At 40.2% G+C, this 27,127-nt stretch overlaps 1 protein-coding gene across 2 annotated transcripts in view; it reads right to left on the bottom strand.

Annotated features, from left to right (window-relative positions):
* Positions 1-27,064, bottom strand: part of efhc1 (EF-hand domain containing 1) — a 34,634-nt gene extending 7,570 nt beyond the window's left edge. Inside the window, exons 1-11 of one of the 2 annotated variants that reach the window (XM_062959367.1) lie at positions 26,907-27,064; positions 24,535-24,756; positions 17,692-17,979; positions 16,854-17,003; positions 12,711-12,903; positions 11,059-11,279; positions 8,038-8,178; positions 7,683-7,896; positions 6,024-6,171; positions 3,799-4,012; positions 1,461-1,599 (exon numbers count right to left, since the gene is read on the bottom strand). In XM_062959367.1, the coding sequence (XP_062815437.1) occupies positions 1,519-1,599; positions 3,799-4,012; positions 6,024-6,171; positions 7,683-7,896; positions 8,038-8,178; positions 11,059-11,279; positions 12,711-12,903; positions 16,854-17,003; positions 17,692-17,979; positions 24,535-24,756; positions 26,907-26,969 (1,935 nt within the window). In that variant the 5' untranslated portion in view covers positions 26,970-27,064 and the 3' untranslated portion in view covers positions 1,461-1,518. Of the gene's footprint in view, positions 1-1,460; positions 1,600-3,798; positions 4,013-6,023; positions 6,172-7,682; positions 7,897-8,037; positions 8,179-11,058; positions 11,280-12,710; positions 12,904-16,853; positions 17,004-17,691; positions 17,980-24,534; positions 24,757-26,906 lie in introns of those variants that run through there. The other variant, XM_062959376.1, reaches the window with a different exon arrangement.
* Between the last annotated feature and the right edge of the window lie 63 nt (positions 27,065-27,127).

The raw sequence follows: 27,127 nt of genomic DNA, 5'->3' as shown, positions 1-27,127 counted from the left end.
TGAGAGAGGTTATCCTAGAGGAATTCTAAACACTGCCATTAGGAAAGTAGAAACCATTGATAGAAGAAATTTACTGAAAGACCAAGTAAAGAAACACAATGACCGTATCATCTGGCCCTTAACTTTGACTCAGTTCACTCCAAAAATTCACAAAATACTTAAGAAACATTGGCATCTTATTAGAGATATCCCTGGTTGCAAATACTTACCTATGATAGCTAATAAACGCTCAAGAAATCTTAAGGATATGCTAATAAGCTCTGATTTAACAACTTCTACTATCAAGAAATCTAACCTTAGAGGCCACTCAAACTGTGGACATTGTCAATGTTGCACACAGTCTCTCAGAACTAAACATTTTTTACATCCAACTCTAAAAATCCATATACAACTACGAAGTTTTACTACATGTATCACTGACCAGGTCATTTATGTTATACAGTGTCCCTGTGGACTTCTATATGTAGGCATGACCTCCAGATCGTTAAAAATTAGAATACTTGAACACTGCTCACGCATCAAAAATAAATCATCAGAGTCTACCCTCTACTCTCATTTTTTAGAGAAAGCCCACTCATATACCAGCTTTACTTTTTGTGCCTTAGAAAAGATCACCATAAAACCTCATGGTGATGTTAAAAGGGTTCTACTCCAGAGAGAAGCTTTCTGGATTTCCAAATTACAAACTATGCAGCCACATGGTCTGAATGATAAATTAGATCTCTCTTGTTACCTGTGAATTAGCCTTGCAATTAGCTCACAATCCTTAAAAGGGAGTAGCCCTTATCAGTCAATTTGCTCGCTCTTGGAAAAAGAAAAAGTTGCTATCCTGAGCTGGAATTACAGCAGAGCCACTACCTAGAAAAGTGAAAGTAAGTTTTTTTTGCAAATATCCTTAAATTTTGTTTCATGCTACTGGGTGCTGGTAACAGCAAATCTATTATATTGTCTCCTTATAATACAGTTTGTAAAAATCTTCAGAAGACTATACAAGAAGCAACTAAACCTGAAGAAGGGACACCCATCCTGAAACAAGGACATAGAATACCCCGGGAACCTTTGTTGTTTTTTGCTGTTGCTTTCTTTGAATGTACATTCTGAAGACTCTTTCTTGCTTGGGACTTTGATAATTTGTTTAAAGGGTACAACCCTCATTTATAAAGATCATCAATTGAGATGCTTTTTCTACCAAGCTTCAAGACAACACTGAATACTGAGTTTTAACCTCAGTTTATGAACTCCTTTATTTTGGCAATATATAAACATGAATGCTATGTTTGCTATAATGCTGTGAAATAGTTTATATAATGCTGTAAAATAGTTTATATATGTGCCTTGGTGATTATACGTTTGCTACTTCGTTCTATCATATACAGTGGGAGATCTAGCCATGTTACAAACTGCTGCTCTCAACCTGAACACTGTTTAGTGAGTTTGGATGACAGAGACCAGACAAATGCTTTAAAATGATCACCTTTTAATACATTGATCTATAGGGTTCCTGCTTGTATTTTTTTTTCATGGCAATTGGCACTGGAAAGCTTTCAGAAAGCTCGGATAATTTATCTGGTCTTCCCCATGAGAACACAGTTTAATAAGCTGGAAGACAAAAGCAAGAGATGCTAAGTGATTGAAAAACTGGAAATGCTATAATTTCATTAGGATTAAAACGTGTTGGCTATCATTATAGAAAAAAATAGGCATTGTTTCCCCATGGATGAAGAACTGATTACCCATAGGAAGTGGAAACAGACTGCTTCTTTTTCTTCTGTGAGTAGCTTTCTATGAACAGATATGTTGGATTTCTAGTATATGTACCCAAAAGTGCTATGTATACTGCAACACATTTTTTCCTCCCTTCAGATATTTCTGTGATGGTTCCATAAGTGACCAATATAATAGTTGGGGAATACTCTCTATTCTATTTCCCAAAAATAACATTTCTAAGATCATTTAACAACCTTTCTCCTGTCAAATCATAAACTAGAGTTTGAGGACCAAAATATGACCAACACACATAAATATCCTGAGTTAGGTCTCAATAAGATATGTATTTCTTTCAATCCCAGTTATTTGCGTTGTTGTTCAAGGAACAGAAATACTAGGTCAGTTACAACTCTTCAGATATAAGGTCTACTGCACTGAAAGAAATACAACAAACATCTCCCTCTCCCACTTCATGGTGAGAGTAAATCAACGGCTCAGAATTTGTGACATGTTTGGCTTGCTCTGTGTGATTTGGACAGGGTAAAATTGTTGATTTTTCCCAATGTGTATACATGACTTTTAAAGTACACAATCACCCAACTTTTATTTTACAAAATTATCAAATTATGCAGTATCAACGAAAATGCAACATTCCTGAAGAAGATTATAGTGGGGCAGCATTTTGAAGCCTCTAATAAATCCAAATCAGTTAAATTAAACATCCTTAAAAAGTAGGCAGCAGTCCTCACCTGGTGCCAAAATGTAAGAGATAGTTTCCCCAAGGAGCAGATTCCAAGGGTAGGCATGATACAAGAAAGAAACACTACGCTGGATACTTTCTCTACCACACCCACAACAAAAAATGACTTCACTGGGGGTGGGGTATTAAGTCAGTTAAGGAAGCAACATACTCAGCATTATCCCATTCCCTGAAATACATTTTGTCATCTTTCCCATATTAATAAAAAAGGAACTGGGGAAACTGGACTTTACTTTTTTAGCAGCAGGAGTTTAAGCTGCTGCTTAAATGGCAGAAAACCATTCTGTGGGAAGACCTCTTCCCACACAGAAGTTGGTCTGCACTGTTCTAAGGAGGCCCTGCTGAATCCTCGCTTCATTCCCGAGTTTCACTCATTCCAGTAAGGCTTCCATCTTACCTTCTAATTACAAAATTATGATTACAGTTCAGTCCAGTCTTGCAATGTTCTCAACTGAATTTTTCTACCTTTCTTCTAACTCTGAGCTTCTTAAATTGTGGGTCCTGACCTCAAATGGTGTCCCCTTAGCTCAGTGATGGGGTCATGAAAGGCTCCTCCGCTTTTCCCCACCACCACAGAGTAGGATTGGTTGCTGCTCCTTCTCTCAAAGGAGAAAAAGAAAAAGCCCAGCTCAAGCTGCTAAGGGAAGGGAAACAGGCCCAACCAGGCAACCAACCACATGGAGGAGAGTAAAAAAAAGCCACGGCAACAGAGGAGGATGAGGATAAGGAGGAAGAGGAGGCAATGGAACCTTGCCATCCTTTTCAGGTATTTACTGCCCTTCTGCTCTACCACACCCCCTTGCTTGAAGGAAATTTGATTTTTTTTGTTCGCACCTTGATCTTTGTACAGAGATTGGCTTGCAATAGTATGAGCCCCCTGCACCCACAAATTCAACAATTCCCAGTTCAATATAAACTTTGACGTTGCCATTTTATATAAGAGATATCATTTTACCACACCTTTGTATATCATGGGATTTGAACAACCAAGGGTATTCACAGCAGGTCCTGGAACCAAATGCCTGCAGATGCTGAGGACCACTCTATTTTACTAAAAGGGTTTGGTTTTCACATACTTGGAAGTTAGGTATGTCCTAATTGTTATTATTGTGATACAACTGGTCCTCCATATCCACAGATTTAATCCTCTAACATTCAAAATATATTTGATTTGTATGCCTATTTTATATACATACATACTCCAGATTCACATAAAAAATTCTTAGATAAAAAGGGGTCGCCAGATTTAAGAAGCCAGTATGCAAAAGAAGACACAGATTTTCTGCTAGAATTAAGACACACTAATTAGTGTTACTACTATAACTATTTACCTGTTGGAAAATGGGGTCATCAATAGGCACTTTAAAATGATCACAGAGAGCAAAGAACTCTTCTTTGTTCAGTAGCCCTGAGCCTTTTTTGTCTTGCTCAAGGAAGGCTGCATGCATGTTGCTATCTGGCAAGTAATTATGTCGCCTCATATGTTCCTGTATCTGCTTAATGAATGCATCCAGTTCCTGTGTATAAGACTCATGTGAAGGTATTCTGTTTGGAGACAAAGATTCTGTTATTGAACTATGGTGGGTAGTTTTGATTTGATGGTGTAACTGCAAAATCTTTCCTCCCTGTCTTCAAGGAGTAAAAAGCTTAAGAAATGCATCAAAAGAAGAAACAACAAGTAAGTGAGAACATCCAAGAAAAGGGGGAGGTATGTGGCTGATATGGATCAGAGAAGACTTGACCATATTCAATCCAAGCTAGATATTGACCATAATAATACAAGTCAAACATAGTTCAATGTATCTACAATCTTTCAAGTAATGAGAATAGTTTTTTTAAAAAACATGAGTTGCATTCTGGCAAGCAGTAATATGTTCTTCTCTCCCTTTGTTATTTCTATCCTCAAATGCAGGGGTCCTCAAACTTTTTAAGCAGAGGGCCGATCCACAATCCTTCAGACTGTTGAAGGGCTGAATTACCATTTGAAAAAAAACCCGAACAAATTCTTATGCACACTGTCTTATTTGTAGTGCAAAAAAAAAATAACAACAATGAAAGAACAATACACTATTTAAAAATAAGAACAATTTTAACCAACACAAACCTATCAGAATTTCAATGGGGAGTGTGGGCCTGCTTCTGAGATAGTTAATTAGGATTATTGTTGTGTGCCTTCAAGCATTTCAGACTTTGGGTGAGCCTAAGTCTAAAACTGAGGGCGGGGGCCAGGTAAATGACCTTGGAGACCCCTGCTCTACTGCACACATTTAATACACAAGGGCCCACAAGCCGAATCTGGTCTGTCACATCGCATGAGTCTTTCAATGGTTTAATGTAAGCGACTCAAAGTTCACACATTTGCCCCTAAACACCAAGTTAAAAATCATCGCCAAATATGAGTTTACTAAATTTGGAAGCAATCATCTTATCAATTAAGCCTACAAAATAAACTTTCCAACCCTACAAATCACAAATCTCTTTAAATCATCAACAAGAACAGCAGTAGTTGAATACACTGCCTCAGAGTCTGGTGGAGTTTCCTCTGGAGACTTTTAAACAGAGGATGAATGGCAGGAGTGCTTTGACTGTTTCTTCCTGCATAGGAGAATGGGTGGGGCTGGATGGTCCTGAGGGTCTCTTCCAACTGCATGATTCTATGAACAACTGTAAATTTCAAAACCTTCAAGCTGTATTCTGACAGGCATTAACATTTTCTGGTTAAAATACATGATTCCTCAAACTGAATTGTCACAACTGGCCATTAACAATATCTGTCACACAAACAATATCTGAGATTGATTAAATGGAATAAACTAGGCAAGCTTATTTGCAATAATTTCTCCCCTACTACATTTTGCTGCTGGTTTATCAGCAGCAAGGTATCTTAGTGTGGTAGTCTACAATGGATATGGGCTAGGTACACTATACTGGAAAACTGCATTTTTATGCTCAACAGGAAATAATCCTATGCATGTACAAATGTGCAGAACAGGGAGAAAGGTTTAGCTTTATGCCTTTGAAATCACTTAAAATATGACTAACAATTTTCATCTTCAGCAATTTTTTCTAATAACAAAAAACAGACATACTATCTACTTTTCTTTCCCTTTTCTGAGTAAGGTACATTTTGTGTATATACGCAGACATGACATGCTGATTAGAGCATCTTGATTACTAATTGCTTATCTTCATTAAGTCTGAGTGAACATGAGCCTAACTGTTGCAGAATTAAAATGCGAACAGAAACAACAGATGATGTGCCCTCCTGCAACAGCATAAATCTCATCCAGTATCCCGTTTCCCACTGTAACAGATACTTCCTCTGAGATTTAAAAATAAGACAGTATTTTCCTGGTTTGTATTTTTTGTGGCCCCAAAACTGGTAAAGGAACCATAGCTCATGCTTCTCCCATATGGCTTGAGGCTTGCCTTCATCATAATGAGGGAAGTAAGTTTATATACTGTTTATGAAAGCCTCAGAGTCACTGTGTCATGCTAAGAAATCCAAACAGACTAACAACTAAAATCTCAATGAATATTTTCTTTAGAAGCTCACTTTTTTAGCGCCTCTTTTGCTGCCTTGCGAGGTGCAAAGTGATTCCTCATAGACTCCACAACAGATGCTGGGAAGCTCTCCAAATTGTGTTCAATATAATTCATGACATATTCATCAACATCCACAATGATGAACCTGTGACTAAATACTGCATGAAAGAAAACAAAAATAATAATCATGAATACTGATCACGACACTTACAAAAAATAGAGAAGTATTTTTCTCTGTAGACAAACATACAATCCAAGGAAAGACAGGTTACTTACAATCACAAATGGGTTGACTTGCACCTGCATAGAGCATAATCAGAACCTCCTAGAGCTCTGAAAATACATTTTGGCAGTAGCCCCGTCCACTTTTTCCATTCAGAATAAGCAGGTAGCTACCTCAAATCTCCAATTCCATGCCCACCAAGTAGCAGCCAATATCAGTTAGGGAAGGCATGACTCCAGTAGGAATGGGTGGGGTTGTGTGGTTTCACAGGTGACTAATCGGAGAAAAACAGTTATAGGTAAGCAACCTGTCCTCCTTCGTGGTTCTTGTGAATCACACAAATGAGTGACTAGCAAACTACTACTAACCATAGATGGTGGGTGTCATGCCACACAAGATAAAAGAAAAGCACTGTCAAAAGCAGTGTCTATCTTGTACACATTCAATAATGGGATACAAAGATAAGCAATGTGGACAATGTCTTGCAGTCAGAGCCGGCCCTAGGTATTTTTCAAGTGTAGGCGAACAGAATTTCGGCGCCCCCCCCCCCCAAAAAAAACCAATCACTGAAAAATAAAAGCATTGGATAAGCGAAAATGTTGGATAATAAGGAGGGATTAAGGAAAAGCCTATTAAACATCAAATTACATTAAGATTTTAAAAATTAAGCACCAAAACACCATGTTTTACAACAAATCAACAGAAAAAGCAGTGTCGACTGCGCCCTTGTATGTTTTGCACCCGAAGTGACTGCTTAATTCGCCTCATTGTTGGACCGGCTCTGCTTGCAGTAGTACTCTCTTCAAAAAGACGGCAGTGCATGAGTGTGGTGGCTGAAGATCCTCTGAAGTCTGTTAACCTGTAAGATCATAGGGCAGGTGAACTGTGGCTACTATCCACTACAAGAGTCTTTGGGGGGGATACAGATAAGCCCATCCCAGGTGAAAAATATTTTGCAAAAAGTCTGAAAGTCTGCCTTTTGGAGGCTATTATATTGATGTAAAAGGCAAGTGTCCATCTTACATCTAAATGCAACATCTTCTCAAGGAGGAGGGACTCTACCTTGTCTTTCTGGTATCAAACTTAGGGTTCATCACCACAGAGATAAGGGGAAGGTCATAAGATAAAGAGAGTCAACTATTGTGTGGCAGACCTGACCCTCGTTGATTGTGGGGTCAATGTGGTGAGGAAATCAATTAAATTTGCCCTTGGCATTTTGCAGAAGGGTCTCAAACCAAGGTTGCCTTGGCCACCATGGTGTCAACAAAATGTAGGTTGTTGTGTGGGAAATTATCTTGGACACAACCCTTATATGATAAATCATGCCCCTCCCAATCATCTGACAGATTGTGCGATCAAATTGGATCATGGGAAACGGTTACCAAAACCTAAGATTTACCCAATGACCCCTAATTAAATGTTGACATTGAAAGAGTTTCCACATACCTTCCACCATAGCTCCAACTGTGAAGTCAGATGGTTCATAATAAACAGGATTTTCTGTAGAAGACCCTGGCTTGGGAACACGCGTCTTCCCTAGGAATTTCCCCCCGATAATTCCTGAATTACGCACAGGGGGTTCATAGATACTGATCATGTCAGTAGCAAGACAGTAAGAGAGGATAAATTGACGCTTCTCATCCTCAGGACGTGGCGATTCCTGTAGCAATTTAGAGAAGACGAAAATTAGATAGGTAGTAGCAACTGCCTACAAACCTGATGCTTATGGGAAGCTCAAATTCAGAGAAGTTTGCAAACTGGATGGTTTCCAGAAAGCATATCACGTATTAGAATGTCTCACCAATCTAACGGCATAGCGCAACACTTTACGGTCGTTCTCTAGCATCTTAATAATATTTTTCCTAGGTGGTTGTGGAATCAGGCTGAAGCAGTTCTGGAGAGAGTCCTCCAGGAATCCATAACCATTGTAAGGTGGGATTATCTGTAGATTTTAAAAAGTCAAGAAGAAAGGATAATATTTTTATTATATATTTCATACATATATATCATCGTTCTATCACTGTAAGATCCAATGTGGTTTACAGTATAGGTTTAACCAAAATAAAGGTTTAAAAAAGGGAGAGACTCTGGTAGATTTAGCAACATAGCGGAGGCACTAAGAAACCCTGTTAGTAAATTCCAAAGATGCATAATAGGAAACTGGTAAAAGCAAGTAATTCTCTAGTTAGTGCCCTGATGCACAACAGGAATGATGCATTTTGCCGGCTTTCTATGTGTTATGCAATAGCAGCTGTTTAATGAATATGGACATTACAGAATTGCAAAATTCTAATTCCCTGAGACTTCTATCAACTGGCAAAAACCTTCACAACAAGATTCCAGCCACATATTGTAATGAAAAGTTGAAAAACAAACTAAGCTTTACTATTAAAACGTTAATTTAAAACAGCTTAAAACATTTATCAGCCAAGAATAAAAGTGTCAGGACCATGGGGCAAGATGAGGATGATGGGTAGGAGATTTTCCTCCTAACAGCAGAATCTGAGCCTCAGGAAGAGGGACAGCATGATACTGCTAAGGCTGAACAGGGGCAGGACCTTTCAGGAATGGAAGCACCTAAGCAGGAGGAGGAGAAAGAGCAGGTGTTAACTTGCCCGACCCGGCTCTAGCTCAGGGTCGATGCCATCCAGCTGCGAAGGTCCAATTGGCAGGCTCAAAGAGATTCTTGCAGCTGTAAAGACATTTCAGGAGCAGGATAAAGGGCTGGCATTTGGAACAGTTGGCTGCTGGAAGTGATTGTTGGGTTAGTGCTACAGCTGGTAATCTTTGGTGGACTTGTGCCTTGAACCTCAGACTATGTTTTTGGATATCAGACCTGGCCTTGTTGGTGAAACTCTGTGTATTAAACGTAGTGGAACAGACATTGGAATTGACTTGCTTGCTCCTGTTAATTGAATTGACTATGGCTTTAAATCCTGGACTGCCTCTGACTACGCTTTAGAAGGCTGCAGACCTTGATAAAAACTATAGCATCATCAATTAAAAAGCCCAGTTCTAGAAAGCATATGTAAATTAAAAATGGCTTTGGTGTAGAAGTAAAGGAGTTGTGTTCTCCAATTAGGAGTCAGGTAACACCAGACTTCTCCAAAGGCACTCCTGGGACGCGCAGAGAAGACTGCATCTCATAAGATCCCTGGAAGGTTGCAGTTTGTTCTGTTTGTTCAGGATAGTGGGGTTTGAACTGAAATACAAGGCTTCTGGATATGATGTCTCACAATATGTCATTTAATCTTTCCCTAACCTCAGAGCCACAAGAGCTATTGGGTTACAATTCCAATAATCCCCAGACTACATGGCAGATCATCAAAAATGATGAGAATTCGGTAAAAACTAAGAACTATTTAGTTTAAACTTTAAAATAGTTTTAAAACTATTTTAAAACATTATAGTTGGTCCTCTGTAGTCATGGATTCTCTATCCATGAATTCAACGGCCCTTTGAAGGCAATCAGAAGGCTGAGGGTTGAAAATGAGTTTGACACCCTGGTCTAGTGGTATTCACAGATTACACATTTGGTCTTTCCAGGGGGAGTGCAACTTCATCCAGGCAGATAGCCTACCTAATTCCAGGGACTTAAATCACAATCAATTCACAAAGCTCTATCTTTCCTGGATTCAGCTTCATTGTATTGGCCCTAATCCAGTCCTTTATAGTATCCAGGCACTACTCCAGTGCCTTCACAATTATCAATGACAAGGAAAGGTAGAGCTAGGTGTCATCAGCATACTGACAGCACCCAACATGAAAACTCCTGAATGATTTCCTTACTGACTAGCCAGCCTGACATCAATACCAGGGAAGCTTTTAAGGCAGATCACCAAACAGGACATTTGTAAGCACTTAGAAAGGAATGTGATGCTCACCAATAGTCCACATGGGTTTCTCAAAAACAAGTTATGCCAGACTAGCATTATCTTTTTTTTCAATAATTAAAAGCAAATTAAGACAAACCTAATGCAACAGTTTTACAGCTTTGTGAATGCAGTATGCAATTTTAGCTAGATATATATTTTGCCAGTTCCTTGAATGTTCCGGTTACCTTGCATTCCAGTTAACTGGGAGTCTACTGTATTATTGGAAATGGGGGTTGTAATTTCATATATATGTTTGAATTATGGTATCACTGGAAATTTACATTGGTTTTCAGCTACTCTGAATGAAGAAGACAGGAAAATCAAAATAACTATGGATACATCCCAGGACTAAGAATTCTAATTTCATTCACCCGCAGCCAGTTATATTTTGGTCTCATCTCATGTGTGTTGTTTCTGTGCTACCAATGTATGGATAAGGACACACAACAAGTGAATGGATAGGGACAATTTCAAATAACCTACTTGCAGTTCTGCCAGATTATTGTCTTGGAACTACATTTGCTTTGTACTAATTGTTGATTTTCCTTTAAACATGACTCTATAAATAACTATAAATTGGATATTCTTTGCTGAAATTCTGTTTCCTCTTGAGAAATGGTGTATTGTTTATATTTTTGATAGTTGCTAATTGGTTTTGCAGTTTTACATACAACACATGATGTTTTCATATTTTTGTGTCATACTATTTTTCTAAATCTTTTCTGTGTTAGAAAATTTGTTAGCTCCACCATCTTTTTCATTTATTTTTTTATTTTATGTGGAATTTTAGGAAATGACTAATACAGAGATACTGTTCTGTGACTGTTCAGAGCTTTGCAAGATGGAGCACAAAATTTAGAAATATGACCCACTGAAATTATTTTGCAAGAAAATAAGCTGAAACTAAGCTTTATCTTTAAGTGATTGCTCTCACATCTATCCATTACCTGTTTGATTTCTTCTGGGGGCTGTTTCTTTATATTGACTGGCTGGAAATCAGTGATGCCAAACTTATCTTGATAGTACTGCCGAGTGAATTCATCACAATTGTATATAAAAAATGAGCGCCCAAGAAGAGTAGTAGATTTGCCAACAGCAAAATCTTTAGATGTAAACCATTCCAAGACCTCCTGATCGGAGATCTCAAGGACACAGGATGGGAAGGTTCCTTATGAAATGAAGATATGTGGATTAGCCTTGTGTAAATTCTAGAAAAAAATATCAAAAAGAAGAACAGACTTTTCCCAGAAACAGCTGAAAATAACTAGGCTTCCCTTAATCTGGCATATTAAGAAAGAAACTGTTCAAAGCATATGTAGATTCTGGAAGTAATTCAAACAGGTGCATGAAACATTAGGCAATATTTAACAAGATTCTAAAGAACATACAGCATTTAGAGAAAACTAGATGTAGGATGAGATGTAGTGTATATATAGTGTCCGTGTACATTTTACGAGGGTTATCCAGAGAGTTGATTACATTTTGGAATTAAAAATAAACAAAGTATAGGAGAAAACATGTACCATATTCAGTTGAAAGCCAGACCCAAATACTAGTTCTCACCATAGTCCCCATTGAAATCTAAGCAGTTATCATAGCGATAAAAGTGTTTGAAAAGCACTCCCCCCCCCCAACATTTCCGCCTGGCTTGCGTCCTGAACCAGGGTGGCTTCCCTTCCCTCAGCTGTCAAGTGCTGCGCTCAGCTTTCCGCACAGATCGTCCTGGATCGCTCTTTTGTTTTTCAGATGCTTGCAAGGAAGGTGCTCTTCTAAGGTTTGCAAGAAGCACACCTTTCCTGTCCCAAAAAACCTTCCTTGCAAGCATTTGCAAAACAAAAGAGCAATCAGCAGAAAGCTGAGCTCGCAGCACTTGACAGCTGAGGGAAGGGAAGCCAGCCTGGTTCAGGACGCAAGCCAGGCGGAAATGTTGGGGGGGGGAGGGCTTTTCAAGCACTTTTATCGCTATGATAACTGCCTAGATTTCAATGGGGACTATGGTGATAACTAGTATTTGGGTCTGGCTTTCAACTGAATATGGTAAATGTTTTCTCCTATACTTTCTTTATTTTTAATTCCAAAACGTAATGAACTTTCTGGATAGCCCTCGTATTTAGTATACATAGTATAGTATATAAATCAAAGACTATGATTAGAGGGTTGTTGTGTGTTTTTCAGGCTATATGGCCATGTTCCAGAAGTATTCTCTCCTGACATTTCATCCACATCTATGCCAGGCATCCTCAGAGGTTGTGAGGTATATACCTCACAACCGCTGAGGATGCCTGCCATAAATGTGGGCAAAAAGTCAGGAGAGAATACTTCTGGAATATGGGCATAAAGCCTGAAAAACATACCACAACCCTGTGATTCCGGCCATGAAAGCCTTCGATATCACACTATGATTAGAATTAAATATTTTAGTGGAATAATTGATAATTTGATGTTAATCTATTCTGTGCCTGTCATATATTTGATTCCTATGTTCCAGACATGACAGTGTTTAACAGCATTCATATAGCTACATGCACGGCAATTTACTTATCATTATATGCATTAAACCTGAAAATCCTTAAATGGAAGGGACTAATGCTCTTATCACCTTTGTTTTCCACAATCCTTTTGGGCAGGCGCTGGCGTCTTATCAGGACTGGGAAAGGATCTCTGCCATCATTCCGCTCGTGGACTTCCCGCACCTCTACTGTATCATCCGCCAAATAATAGTGGATGATAAAACAACGGTTCTCGCCAAACATGTTCACTGTGTCATCCCATATGGCATAGAAACGAAGGACCTGTGAGACCAGAGCATAGTGTGATACAGCATGTTTTGGTCAGATAAAGTTATACATTTAAATCTACAACGTCTTCATTCAAAAGAGACTTGGGGAAGAAATCTGAGAAAGAGATCTTGATGTTACAGATTGGATGAGATTGTACTGTATCAAGTGATCTGACAGGGTACAAGAAAGTTCTTTATCATCTGATAAAGAGATATCTATATATATAAAATGATAAAGTTGTTTGCGCAGTGACTATAACAACAAAACTAAACATCCCAGAAATACGAAATTTGGCAACACAATACAAAAGGCTTGCCTCCAGGTTACAACAACACAACCACACCACAAAACCACAATCCAGACCCACAACACTCACAACAACGCATCATGCGATAACAACACAACTAAACGCCCCAGAAATACAAAACTTGGCAACACAATGCAAAAGCCTTGCCTCCCAGTTGTAACGACACAACCACACCACAAAACCACACAGGACCCACAAAACTCACAACAACGCATCGTGACTATAACAACACAACTAAACGCCCCGTAAATACGAAACTTGGCAGCACAAGGCAAAAGCCTTCCCTCCAGGTTGTAACAACACAACCACACCACAAAACCACAATCCGGACCCATAAAACTCACAACAACGCATCGTGACTATATCAACACAACTAAACGCCCAGAAATACAAAACTTGGCACACAACTAAACGCCCCAGAAATATAAAACTTGACAACACAACGCAAAAACCTTGCCTCCCGGTTGTAACAACACAACCACACCACAAAACCACAATCTGGACCCACAAAACTCACAACAATGCATTGTGACTATAACAACACAACTAAACGCCCCAGAAATATGAAACTTGGCACACAACTAAACACCCCAGAAATACAAAACTTGACAACACAACACAAAAGCCTTTTCTCCCGGTTGTAACAACACAACTACACCACAAAACCACAATCCGGACCCACAAAACTCACAACAACGCATTGTGACTATAACACAACAAAACACCCCAGAAATACAAAATTTGACAACACAACGCAAAAGCCTTGCCTCCCAGTTGTAAGAACACAACCACAACACAAAACCACAATCCGGACCCACAAAACTCACAACAACGCATCATGACTATAACAACACAACTAAACGCCCCAGAAATACGAAACTTGGCAACACAACACAAAAGCATTCCCTCCCGATTGTAACAACACAACCACACCACAAAACCACAATCCGGACCCATAAAACTCACAACAATGCATCGTGACTATAACAACACAACTAAACGCCCCAGAAATACAAAACTTGGCACACAACTAAACGACCCAGAAATACAAAACTTCGCAACACAACACAAAAGCCTTGCCTCTCAGTTGTAACAACACAACCACACCACAAAACCACAATCCAGACCCACAAAACTCACAACAACGCATTGTGACTATAACAAATACAACATTTGACAACACAACTCATCCACCTCCCCAATCCCTACATTCACACTTGGCCTCCAAAAAAACAATTACAATAATAACAATGACAACAACAACAACAATAAGAATCAACACCATCACAGGCAAGAAGCAGCCAGGTACTGAGGCTGAGAGGCCAGTCAGTGCTACACTGAGCCTCCAAAAAACAATACAGTAGCATCTAACTTATCCAACCTTCATAATCACTACAACAACAATAATAATAAACACCTACACAGGCAAAACAAAAAAAAGGACTATTGTACCATAATAAAAATATAAACCGCACTCAGCAGAATCAGACATTACAATTAACAACAAACCAAAGACAACAGGGATCTCAAGCAATTATCAATCAACACAAAAATTGAAGAAAGTAACAGACTTCAAATACTACTACTAATGTGAGTATAAAGAAGGGTGGAGGTCACAGCATAAATACAACCTAATGTAGACTGACCAACTCCACCAGACTAAGCCACAGCAACGCGTGGCCGGGCACAGCTAGTTGACTTTATAAATTAATTTACTTAGTATCTTCATCACTTTTTATTTCTAAAGCAATTTCAAGGCAAGGTACCTAAAATTATTCTAGCTGGCACAAAAGGCCACAGAAAATGTCTAAATTGTGATGTTTTTGCTCACTGTCCTAGTAAATCACACAGCTCCAACAATGGGGCTACTGTACTAATGAAATAATTGAACAATAACAACACATTTACTACTAGTCTCTTTTCAACTGAAGGTGGGGTACAACTTCATGAAAACAAAGAGATAAAACACTATTAAAATATAAGATACACATAGTTAAAATTCATGTTAAAATTCACTGATAAATGCAGATAAAATTCACAAGCTAAAATTGACCAGATAGGTCAGCTGTAAGAGAGTGGTCTTCACTTACGTCTTAGGGTCTTTCAACATATGCATTATAACCCAGGTTAAATCAGGCATGCAGGCATGGAAAACATGTGCTTTCCTTCCCCCCTCCCTGTAAACTTCTTCAGTGGCCCCCATTTCCCTCTCAACTTACTGGAGGAAGCCTACGATGCGGGCCTGGAGCCTTTCTCCTCCCTCCCTTCGCCCTGGAAAAGCCCAGAGGGGACCCTGGAGGAAAAATCCCCCTCCCCTAGCCAAAGCCCTTTTTCAGCCCTTGGGGGGAGGCTTCTTAAGTGGAGGGGGAAATGGAGGGCAGGGAGGGGGAGACTGGCAGTGCCAATGCCCACCAGTGCTGATCTGGGTTCAGCATGGGAGAGCATCTAGGCACCCTCCTTGCAAAATCCTGGCGTTGGGCCAGCTGTGTGGCCTCCATCATGAGAGGAAGTGGGATGTAAAATCTCAATTCCTCTTGGATTTTTGGCCTGTGTAGAAGGGCCCTCTGACAGATAATTTTGCTGTTGGAGCTCTTCTGGCAGGTCATTCCACAGTCTTAGTGCAGCTAATGAAAAAGTCCTTTGGGGTGCTTACGTAGTTTGCCAAGAACAAATGTGCCAAGAAATGTGCTCTATTAGTGATGTATTATGATACACTTTGTAATTTCCATGGTGTATGTGTTTTGTCAGGATACTAACATTCTGCTATGACAACAACGGGGCTTGTAATGTCTTTTGCTTTGTCATTGTCTATTCTTTAGATGTTGGATTATTTATGGTATGGATTTGCTCTTACCATAGATCTCAGAACATGTTATTCAAATAAAAAACAAGGAATCGTAACCAAACAGAAGAGGAAAAAAAATCCTGATTTTCCCAAACTTTGTTACAAACAAAAAACTTTTCAAAGATGTACTTTAATGATAGATTGGACTTGTATTTCAACCAAATAATGTTCTCCAAACTTGCTTTTAATGAATTGTTCCCTTTAACCAGTACCCTTCAGCGGCTACATTTTCTTTTTTATACAGTCAGGCTGTAAAATCCCAAAACAATTATCATCACAATCACACTAAAGCTAAGAACAGTCATAAAATGTTTTGGGGACAGGGACTCACCAAATGAATTAGAGACATTATGCCAAAGACACATTCTGGACAGAAATCATATTAAAGATAAAAAATGATACATTGAAAATCTTTCAAAGAGTTCAGATATGGTCATGATAAGAAAAGAAAAATGTCACACATGAAAAATGTAGTCAATATTTATACCTCTTTCTATTAAATATATACTCAAAGTAGTTTACACTACAGTACAAAAAACCAAATAAAATGTCATCTTCATGAAAACAGTGGCAAATAGCAATATAACGTAATGATATTATAATTGTGCAAATGCTATGAAATGACAGGGCAATGATTACATGCAAACTTTTTTTGCTATCTGATAAATGATGAAGATTCTACTCCCATCCCCCAACATACACATATAACTATCCCTTTAAGGTTCCCTCACCAGAAAAAATGTGCTGGCAAGTTGGAACACTCTGGCTTAATATTCGATGTAAAACAAGTGCAACAAAACCCAGACTCACCATTCTGTCAAAGGTTAAAAATTGTTTGAGCTGGTCGAAGTCAGAAGGTGTGACATACATGCGCAGAGGCATATTACGGAGTTCTGTGTAAGGGTCAAAAATCATTTTCTCTGGAGGATTCAGCTCAATTCCTTGGCTCTGCAGAAAAGTCTAGAAAAAGACAGCAATGTCAACAATACTAGTTTATATTGCAACATGTTAATTTATAGAAAAGAGGCATGGCATTTCATCACCCCAGCTGTTTACCTACTATAGGTAACAAAGGAAGAAAGAAATTGAGGTAGGAGTAAAGAGAAAACATTGAGAGATATTTCTGATTGCCTATACTTTGTCTTAAATAGATAAATAAAACCATATTTTTTATTTTTCTATTCCATAGAAAAGCTGGAATCTTACAACTGAATAGCTTCAGATTTTACTACATCTTTTTTTTTTTTGAGCTCCCTATAAAGTAATTCTTGGTTATGAAGATAAATTTTAAAACCTTAACCAATGTCTTAGTTATTCCTAGGCAGTTTTTTGTCTATATAATTCTTTTTTAATCTAGATAAATTCCTAGATATATTTTACACAATTATATTTTCAGATGTAACCCCCCCCCCCCCCCCCCGTAAAAATGTATTTTAAATAGCTTACTGACAGAGATTTATTTAAGACATAAAACAGAAGCAAAAATCTAAGGATTCCCCTAACAGCCTGTAAAATACATGCACAGCTTTTGTGACATTATGGATGGACAAGTATTTTTATATAGCTGGCCTTCAAAGTATTTTTGTTTAATTATATTTCTTAGCAATATTATGTCAAGTTGATTCTGTAGTGTACAAGTTTACAGTACCTCTGTGAATGCATCGCAATCAACTATCCGGAAAGTCTTGCCATAGATAGTGATATTGATTCCTCGGTTCAGATCTTTCCAGTGATAATGGTCCCCACAATCATTCTTTGGTAGGCGTTGCCGTTTGATCAGTTTGCCCTGAGGCATCCCAGAGTTTTCCACAATTGGTTCCATGACAGACATACTATCATCTTCCAGATAGTAATATATGCCCACTTGACGGATGCGGAAATGCTCTTCTGTAGATATAGGGACATCTTCTTGAAAGTAACCATCAAACTTCAGCACCTGCAAAAAAAAAAAAAAGGGAGCCTCAATCAGGATCCAAATTATAAAATTATAAAAGATCCTTGCCCTTCTCTGGACACATTCCATTTTGACAATATCTTTCTTGAATTTTGGTGCCCAGAACTGGATACATTTGTTCAGGTGAGGTCTGACCATAGCAGAATAGAGGGCCACCATGGCTTCCCTCGATCTTGACACTATACTCCTTTTGATGCAGCCTGGAATCAGATTGATTCAGATTGTGCTGCATCATACTGCTGACTCATGTTCATCTTGTGGTCTACTAAGTCCATGAAATGTTAAAAGTTTAAAAGCAATGCTACCTGAAGTTGCTGCCAACTGTGAGAGAAATAAGGTCGAACATTGTGAAAGCCACCCACTGCATGACTATCAGCCTCCTCCCACCAGACTCAAATCAAGGAAGGGCTTCATGAGAACCACCACTCCTCTTGATGTTCCTTCCAGCAACAGCAAGGGTGGGCAGCTAAACCAGGCAATTCTAACTGGATGGCCCCCCATGAGGGTCTTCCTCCAGGGGCAAACCAAGAATGGGCAACTTGGAAGTCCCTAAACAGACTCAGAAGCAGAGTGGGCAGATCAAAAGACAACTTGGCAAGGTGGCACTACCTGGAAGAATCCTCCACCTTGTGTGTAGAGCAGAACAAACAAATCCACATGTGTATGCTTGCCCACAATGTCCTGCCTCATGTACAGAGGAGGAGTTGTTTAAAGCTACGGACAATGCAGTCGCTGTTGCTCGCTTTTGGTCTAAAACCATTTAGCTGCTTGTGGTTTCCTTTATTTCATCACTTTTAAATTTATTTATTATGCAATGCTTTTGACACAAAATAAAAGTCCACGAAATCACTTTCATATATAGTTTTAAAACCAGATGTCAAACATCTATACCTATGCATTTCATTTTTTTCTGTCTAAGTGTAATACCTTAGATTTCTCCCCATTGAAATTCATTTTGTTAGTTTTGGCGCAGCTCTCTAATTGGGTACAGTCATTTTGGATTTTGATTTTGTCCTCTGGAGTATTAATTGTCCCTCCCAATTTTGTGTCATCCATAAATTTGAAAAGCATGTCTTCTATTCCAGTGTTCAACTCGCTGATAGAGGTGTTGAATAGCACTGGGCTGGGACAAACTCTGTGGCACCCTACTGGTCACTTCTCTCCAGGATGAGGAGTCATTGGGAAGCACTCTTTGGGTTCAGCCAGTCAACCAGTTCTCAATCTACCTAACAGTAGAATTATCTAGCCCTCTAGGGCAGTGGTTCCCAAGCTTTTTCAATCATGAGACCCTTCCCGAAGATCTTTTTCCCTGATGCCCAAAATATTTTCCACAATACTGTGAACCTACAAGCCCATAAAGTTCTTCCTTCTTTCATCTGCTCCTATTGCTTGTACAGCCACTCTAAAGACCTTCGCAGAAGCATACGAGAAGCTCAGCCTCTCACTGAACATCGAGAAAACCAAAGTGCTCTTCCAACAGGCACCAGCTAATCCCTCTGCAAAGCCAGGAATACAGCTTAATGGTGTAACATTAGAAAATGTTGACCATTTCCGCTACCTTGGCAGCCACCTCTCCACAAAAGTCAACATCGACACTGAAATACAACACTGCCTGAGCTCTGCGAGTGCAGCATTTTTCCGTATGAAGCAGAGAGTGTTTGATGACCGGGACATCCGTAGAGAGACCAAGGTGCTTGTTTATAAAGCCATTGTCCTCCCAACCCTGCTCTACGCCTGCGAAACGTGGACGGTCTACAGACATCACACCAAACTCCTGGAGCGTTTCCATCAGCGTTGCCTCAGAAAAATTCTGCAAATCTCTTGGGAAGACAGACGGACAAATGTCAGCGTGCTGGAAGAAGCAAAGACCACCAGCATAGAAGCGATGCTCCTATGCCATCAACTCCGCTGGACTGGCCACGTTGTCCAAATGCCCGATCACAGTCTCCCAAAGCAGTTACTCTACTCTGAACTCAAGAATGGGAAACGGAATGTTGGTGGGCAGGAAAAGAGATTAAAAGATGGGCTTAAAGCCAACCTTAAAAACTGTGGCATAGACACTGAGAACTGGGAAGCCCTGGCCCTTGAGCGCTCTAATTGGAGGTCAGTTGTGACCAGCAGTGCTGCGGAGTTCGAAGAGGCACGAATGGAGGGCTTAAGGGAGAAACGTGCCAAGAGGAAGGAGCATCAAGCTAACCCTGACCGGGACCGCCTTCCACCTGGAAACCGATGTCCTCACTGCGGGAGAATATGCGGGTCAAGAATAGGTCTCTTCAGCCACCTAAGAACCCACCCCCAAGACACCAGAGATGGAAGACAATCGTCCTCGAGCTACGAGGGATCGCCTAAGTAAGTAAGTATTGCTTGTACGTTTTGTACAATATAGTAGGTTTTAAAATAAAGAGAACATATTTTAAATATACCCACAAACATACATTTTGGTACAGGGAAATACTGGATTCACACTTAATGGGACAAATGAAATTATTTTGCTTTTGTACTTAAAATAGTTTTGAAAATGGGTTTTATGTCTGAAAGCTGAATATGTAAATTTGGGACAGCATCCAACTTCCTCCAAAATTTGATTTTGGTATAAGCATTAGCTAAAAATCCTGATTCACATTGATAGGTAGACATGAAGGGGAGTATTCAGACAACCTTTTCGGCTACTTAAGGCTTTACATATTATCAGTCAGTCCTATCCAATAATCATTCAGTGGTAGAAAATTAAATTTTGTTTTTAAAACAAATGCGCATTAAATTTTAATAAGACCTGTATTCTCTGGCATGGGCTTTAACAAAAAATTTAGTTGTTTTTTTTGTGTGAAAACCCTGTGAGGGTTCCATGGCACACAGTTTGGGAATCGTATTAAGTAGCCCTCCCAATGTTGTGTCATTTGCAAATTTGATAAGCATCCCTTCTATTCCATCGTCCAAGTCAATGATAAAAATGTTGAATACCAGTGAGTCCAGGACAGAACCCTGTGGCACAACAGCGGTCACTACTCTCCAGGATGGAGAGGAGCTATTGCGTTCAACCAGTCAACCAATTTCCAATTCACCTAACAGCAGCATTGTTTAGCTCACTGCTTCTTAAAATATCGGTCCCGACCACAAATGGAGTGCTCTTAGCTCAATGTTGGGGGTCACAAAAATTGGCAACTGTAAAGGATTTTGTAATGTACTCATTTACACAAATGTTAGCAACAACATGCACTGTTTACAGTGGGCCCTGTGGAAAATGCTTGAGTTATATTCTACAAAATGGAAAACCAGCCTGTTAAGAAAGCCTTGCAAATGCTTTATATATTTCGTGTCAAAAGCATTGCATAACAAATACATTTTAAAAATGATGAAATAAAATAGAGGAAATCACAAACAACTAAATAGTTTTAGACCAAAAGCGGGCAACAGCAACCGCATTGTCCGTAGCTTTAAACAACTCCTCCTCCGTACATGAGGCAGGACATTGTGGGCAAGCATACATATGCGGAGTTGTTTGTTCTGCTCCACAGTCACACAAGGTGGAGGATTCCTCCAGGTAGTGCCACCTTGCCAAGTTGTCTTTAGATCTGCCCACTCCGCTTCTGAGTCTGTTCAAGGACTTCCAAGTTGCCCATTCTTGATTTGCCCCAGGAGAAGACCCTCGTGGGGGGCCATCCAGTTGGAATTGCCTGATTTATCTGCCCAGAGGGACACCCTTGCTGTTGCTGGAGGAACATCAAGAGGAGTGGTGGTTCTCATGAACCCCTTCCTTGATTTGAGTCTGGTGGGAGGAGGCTGATAGTCATGCAGTGGGTGGCTTTCACAATGTTCGACCTTATTTCTCTCACAGTTAGCAGCAACCTCCCGTCGCACGTCAGGAGGGGCAATGCCAGCTAACTTGTAGAGTTTGCAAATGCTGATTTATTATCAGTAAATGTTTGATTTTTATACCTACTTTATATAGCTATATTCCTGGGGTAACATAAACATTTCTTTGGCAGGAGTGGCAAGTCAAAACATTTTAGGCCATATTTTATTAGTTTCTTTGTGAGAACGGCATGGGAAACCTTGTTAAAGGCCTCACTGAAATAAAGATATGTTACATCCAGAGAATTCCCTTCATCTATCAAGCTCATAAAGAGAGAGATTAGTCTAGCATGATTTGTGTTTGAAAAAACCATGTTGACTTTAAATAACTCTGGCCCCTTCTACACAGCTGAATAAAATTCAGATTATCTGATTTGAACTGGATTATATGGCAGTGTAGGTTCAAATAATCCAATTCAAAGCAGATAACGTGGATTATCTGCTTTGGTATTCTGGATTATATGGCAGTGTAGAAGGGCCCATAGTATTCCTTCCCAAAAGCTTACAGATTGTCCTGGTATTGATGGCTATGTGGTCTTTGGGTCCTCTTTCCCCCCTTGTTTGATGGAACTTCTGCTCTCCAGGAATTTTCAAAAACTATTGTAGATGGTTCTGAAATTACTTCTGCTAGTTCCTTACTCTTGGATGTAGTTTACCTGGCCCAGGAGATTTGAATTCATTTAGATTAGCCAGATATTCCTGTACTGCCTCTTTACATATCCTGTGCTATATTCCTCTACTGCAGTGGTTCTCAACTTGTGGGTCCCCAGACATTTTGGCCTTCAACTCCCAGAAACCCTAACAGCTGGTAAACTAGCTGGGATTTCTGGGAGTTGTAGGCCAAAACACCTGGGGACCCACAGATTGAGAACCACTGCTCAACTGCATCCTCTTCTCTATTATCACCAAGTGTTACCTTTTGGGAAAAGACTGAGGCAAAGAAGGTATTGAGTAGTTCTGCCTTTTCTCTGTCCCGTTACCATTTCACCATTACTTATATGCAGTGGCCCATCCGTCTCATTATCCTTTGTTTTGCTATGGACTAAATAAGCCCTTTTATGTGTTTTACTTCTCTAGCAAGACTGAGCTCATTCTGCACTTAGGTTGTTCTAACTTTCTTCCCTCACAAGCTGGCTATTTATCTGAATTCTTCTCTACTGATTTCTCCCTTTTCCCATTTCTTGTATATAGCCCTTTAAAACATAGTTTAGCTGAAATCTGCACATTTCTTAGACATCCATTCTGGTTTCTTTAGACACTGAATGTATAGCCATCTGTTCCAGGAACCCACACAGTGATGTCCCTGTTATTTCTTCCTCCTTTAATTTTTACCCAGATACTTTCAATTTGGCTTTCAGAATTTACATCATGAATGTAAACATCCTTGACATACAATTCTACTTCTTCTTTCCTGTTGGTTTTACTTTTTATAAATAGGTTATACCCCTCTATTACTACATTCCAATCATGTGACTCATCTCACCATATTTCAGTGATGCCAATTACTGCATTTCTTCAGTTCTAAAACACACTTTTTCCTATGTGAATATCTCTAAAAATGGGGTGTGTCTTTTTGTTGTTGTTGGTACTGAAATTAGGGTGCATCTTACAATAAATTGTGTCTTATGATTGAAGAAATTGGTATGTCGTATTTGTTTTGTTGTGCCAAGAGGTCAAGTTCATCTTGTTTATTTCCCATGCTCTGTGCATTAGTGTAGAGACACCAAATGTCCATGGTTCATTCTCATCTAGCTGTTTAATTTTTTTGCCTATTTTTGTTGAATTATTGTATTTTTGTCCAGTTCTCTTTCCCTGCCCAAGTTTGCCTAATGTTACTTTAGGCAAAATGGTCAGTCTCTGTGCCAAAGTTTAAATAGACATAAATCAGATATTAGGAATGGGAATACACAAAATGCATCTGCAGAACACATAAATCTTCCTGGGTGTTCTATCTCTGACCTCATGGCAGCTGTCCTTGAATAACAACAACAACAACAACAACTATAAAAGATTGGAAATATAAACAGTGGAAATGGAATATATCAAGAAACTCCAGACCATTGATAGTAATTTGAAAACAACAAACATCATATTGAGGCCCCAACATGGATGACAGCCTGGGAATTCGCCGAGCAACATAGCAAATCCATGAGACAGTGTGAAAAACGTTGTTTCATGTCCCACATTGCCGCCTTCCCCAACTCAAGGGGAAAAGCATCACTGCCCGGCTTCCCCCTACACTGGCCCCGTTATAGGCTATGACAGTACGAGTTCTCAGGGCTCTGTTCTAGGACACTCCCAGGACGGAGCCCCACCAGAAGTAATCCTGCGTTGTGTGAAGTGTTCCATCAGATTCTGTCCTAGCAGCATCCTAGGACAGAGCAAGAAGTCCTTGTGATGAGGTCAAACAGCCTCTTGGCACATTACACATATTACACCCTAGCCTTATCAGAACCTCTTGGTCGGTTTTTAAAATCTCATTTCTGGTTCCCAGCCAGCATCACACTCATTCAAATTAAAATCATAATTCATAGGGTTATCTATACACCCTGGCTTCAGGCAACCTTTGTTCCTCAGCGACCATTGTTAAGACTGAAATTGTTGCCTCATCACCATACTCACATGTTTTGCATTTCTATGGCTATTTCCACACACTATCTGCCAATTAATGTTATTCGGCAATACCTTTTTGTCAAAAGCCACATGTGCAGGGATGAAATCCGATGGTGGAGCTTGCTTTGGTTGACCATACGTTAATGTGGGTCTCTTGTTGGAGAGTTCATCCAGTTCAGCTTGGGACAGCTGATTTACATAAAGTCGAGTTCCACCTATGCCCACAGTTGGAGTTTGCTTAAAGGCAAAACCATTTTTATAACTTAGAGTCTGAGAACGATGAAAAGCAGTTTTCTATGGAAAGAAAAAAAGTCACATGATGATTAACTAAGCAAATATGCTCACTTACAAAGAGGTAAAGGCTTCTCATTCTTCCAAGGGCTTTCAAAAAAGTGTCTTATTTAGTTGCAAAGCTGTAAGTTTGTTGTTAATAATTGCCATCAAGATGCCTTTGACTTATGATGAGCCTTATGGTGACAGACCCCAAGATTCCTGGCCATCATCCTGCTCAGGTTTTCCAAACTCAGAACCATGGCCCTTTTAATGGAATCAATCTATCTGTAATGCAGTCTGTCTATTTTCCGATTACCTTATACTTTATCAAACACTAAGGGAGCCCCCGATGGCACGATGAGTTAAACCCTTGTGCTGGCAGGACTGCTGACCGAATCGTTTGCAGTCTGAATCCGGGGAGTGGGGTGAGTTCTCGTCTGTCAGCTCCAGCTTCCCATCCAGGGACATGAGAGAAACCTCCCATAGGATGTAACACATCAAACATCCAAGTGTCCCCTGTACAAGTCCTTGCAAGAAATGTGCTCAATTCTCACACAACAGAAGCAAATTGCAGTTTCTCAAGTTGCTCCTGACACACACACACACACACACACACACACACAAAACCCAAATACGATTGTCTGTCTTAATGAGTCATAACTTCTGGTGATAGGCTTAAGATAAAACAATCTCCCCAGCATGAAACTACCTTTCTGTGGTGGAGGGATTGTGTGCCCCTATGAGGCACAAGGGTATGTTGATGGCAGCAGGGCTGATAGTAGAGTACCTCATGTTACACAGCTGAGACATCAGACTAAATATGCCAAAGAGCTATTATGATGCAGTAGTGGGGAGTAACACTGGTGGACCTCTCAGAGACCATACTTTGATTCTAAAGTGCACTTTTCCCTATATTAACATCTCTAAAATGCAGGTGTATCTTATATATTTTTTGTTGGTGGTGGCAGTACTGAAATTATGATCAATGATGTCTTACAATTGAAGAAATACAGTATTATAGAACATGGGATGTGAAGACTGGACAGTGAAGAAAGCTAATAGGAACAAAATCAATTTGAAATGTGATGCTCTTATTAAGGTTACCATAAGTGAACGTCAACTTGGGGAAAGTATCATAGAATTATAGCATTGTAAGTGAGCAAAAGAGCCATCAAATTCAACCGCCTGTGTATTCTGTAGGAACACAGAAACAAAGCACCACTGACAGATGGACATCCCGCCTTTAAAAACCTCCAGAGAAGGAGACTCCATCATATTCTGAGGCAGAGTCCCACTATCAAACAGCTTTTACCAGGATGCCTTCCTAACGTTTAGGTGGAATCCTGCATCCCCCCCCCCCCAGCAATTTAAATCCAGTTCTGTCGTAGGCCCTTTCCACACAGCTGTATTGAAGTGGATTATATGGCAGTGTGGATTTAGGGCCCTTCCACACAGCCATATAACCCAGAATATCTGCTTTGAACTGGGTTATCTGATTCAACACTTCCATATAATCCAGCTCAATGTGGATTTTATAAAGCTGTGTGGAAGGGGCCTCAGATAATCCAGTTCAAAGCAGATGTTGTGGATTATCTGCCTTGATATTCTGGGTTATGTGGCTGTGTGGAAGAGCCCTTAGTCTCTAGAGCAGGTCTGCACAACATGAGACCCAAAGCTTGCACAAGGACTTTGTGCCCACAAAGGCTGAGTCTCAGGGCCCTTCCACACAGAATATCAAGACAGAATAACCCACAATATCTGCTTTGAACCGAGTCCACACTGCCATATATCACAGTTCAAAGCACGTAATGTGGAGTTTTATTCAGCTGTGTGGAAGAGGCACAAGACACACAAGAAAAACAAGCCACGCCCCCGGCCATAAGGCTTTGTGTGTCTGGTGCCTTCAAGCTCGCGCAAACGGGGCATTCTTGGCCTTATTTCCCCCGCGGTTTACCCTTGCATTCCAGGAATGTCCCAATTGCGCACGCGCGCACACTGCCGGTGGGCTTCTCTTGCCCCGCCCCCTTTGGGCCTTCTGGACAGGGCTCCTCTTGGCGGCAGCTGAGGGCAGAAATGCCGCACCGTCGCAAAGAAGGGGGAGAGGCCACCGGGGGCCTTCCTGTGGGACGTGGGGCGGCGAGGCAAAGGACCAGGCTTTTGGGTTTCCTCACCGTGGGGTCTCGAAACGTCGAGCCCGGCAGGATGGGCAGCCCTTGCACCGGCTGGGAACTCATGGCGGCAGGCAGCGGACGGCAGAGTCTCTGTCGCGCGGCGGCCGCGGGTTGCCATGCCCACACGCTTCCACCGTTTCCTTGGTAACGCTACACATTCAGAGTGCGCATGCGCCCTCGTTAGATTAGACAAAGCGCGTCTCGCCAGTTTTCCTGTCTTG

Source organism: Anolis carolinensis, chromosome 1 (assembly GCF_035594765.1).
Source record: "Anolis carolinensis isolate JA03-04 chromosome 1, rAnoCar3.1.pri, whole genome shotgun sequence".
NCBI lineage: Eukaryota > Metazoa > Chordata > Lepidosauria > Squamata > Dactyloidae > Anolis > Anolis carolinensis.
Note: the sequence above shows the minus strand (reverse complement) of the source record. Positions and strands in the feature narration are given on the sequence as shown.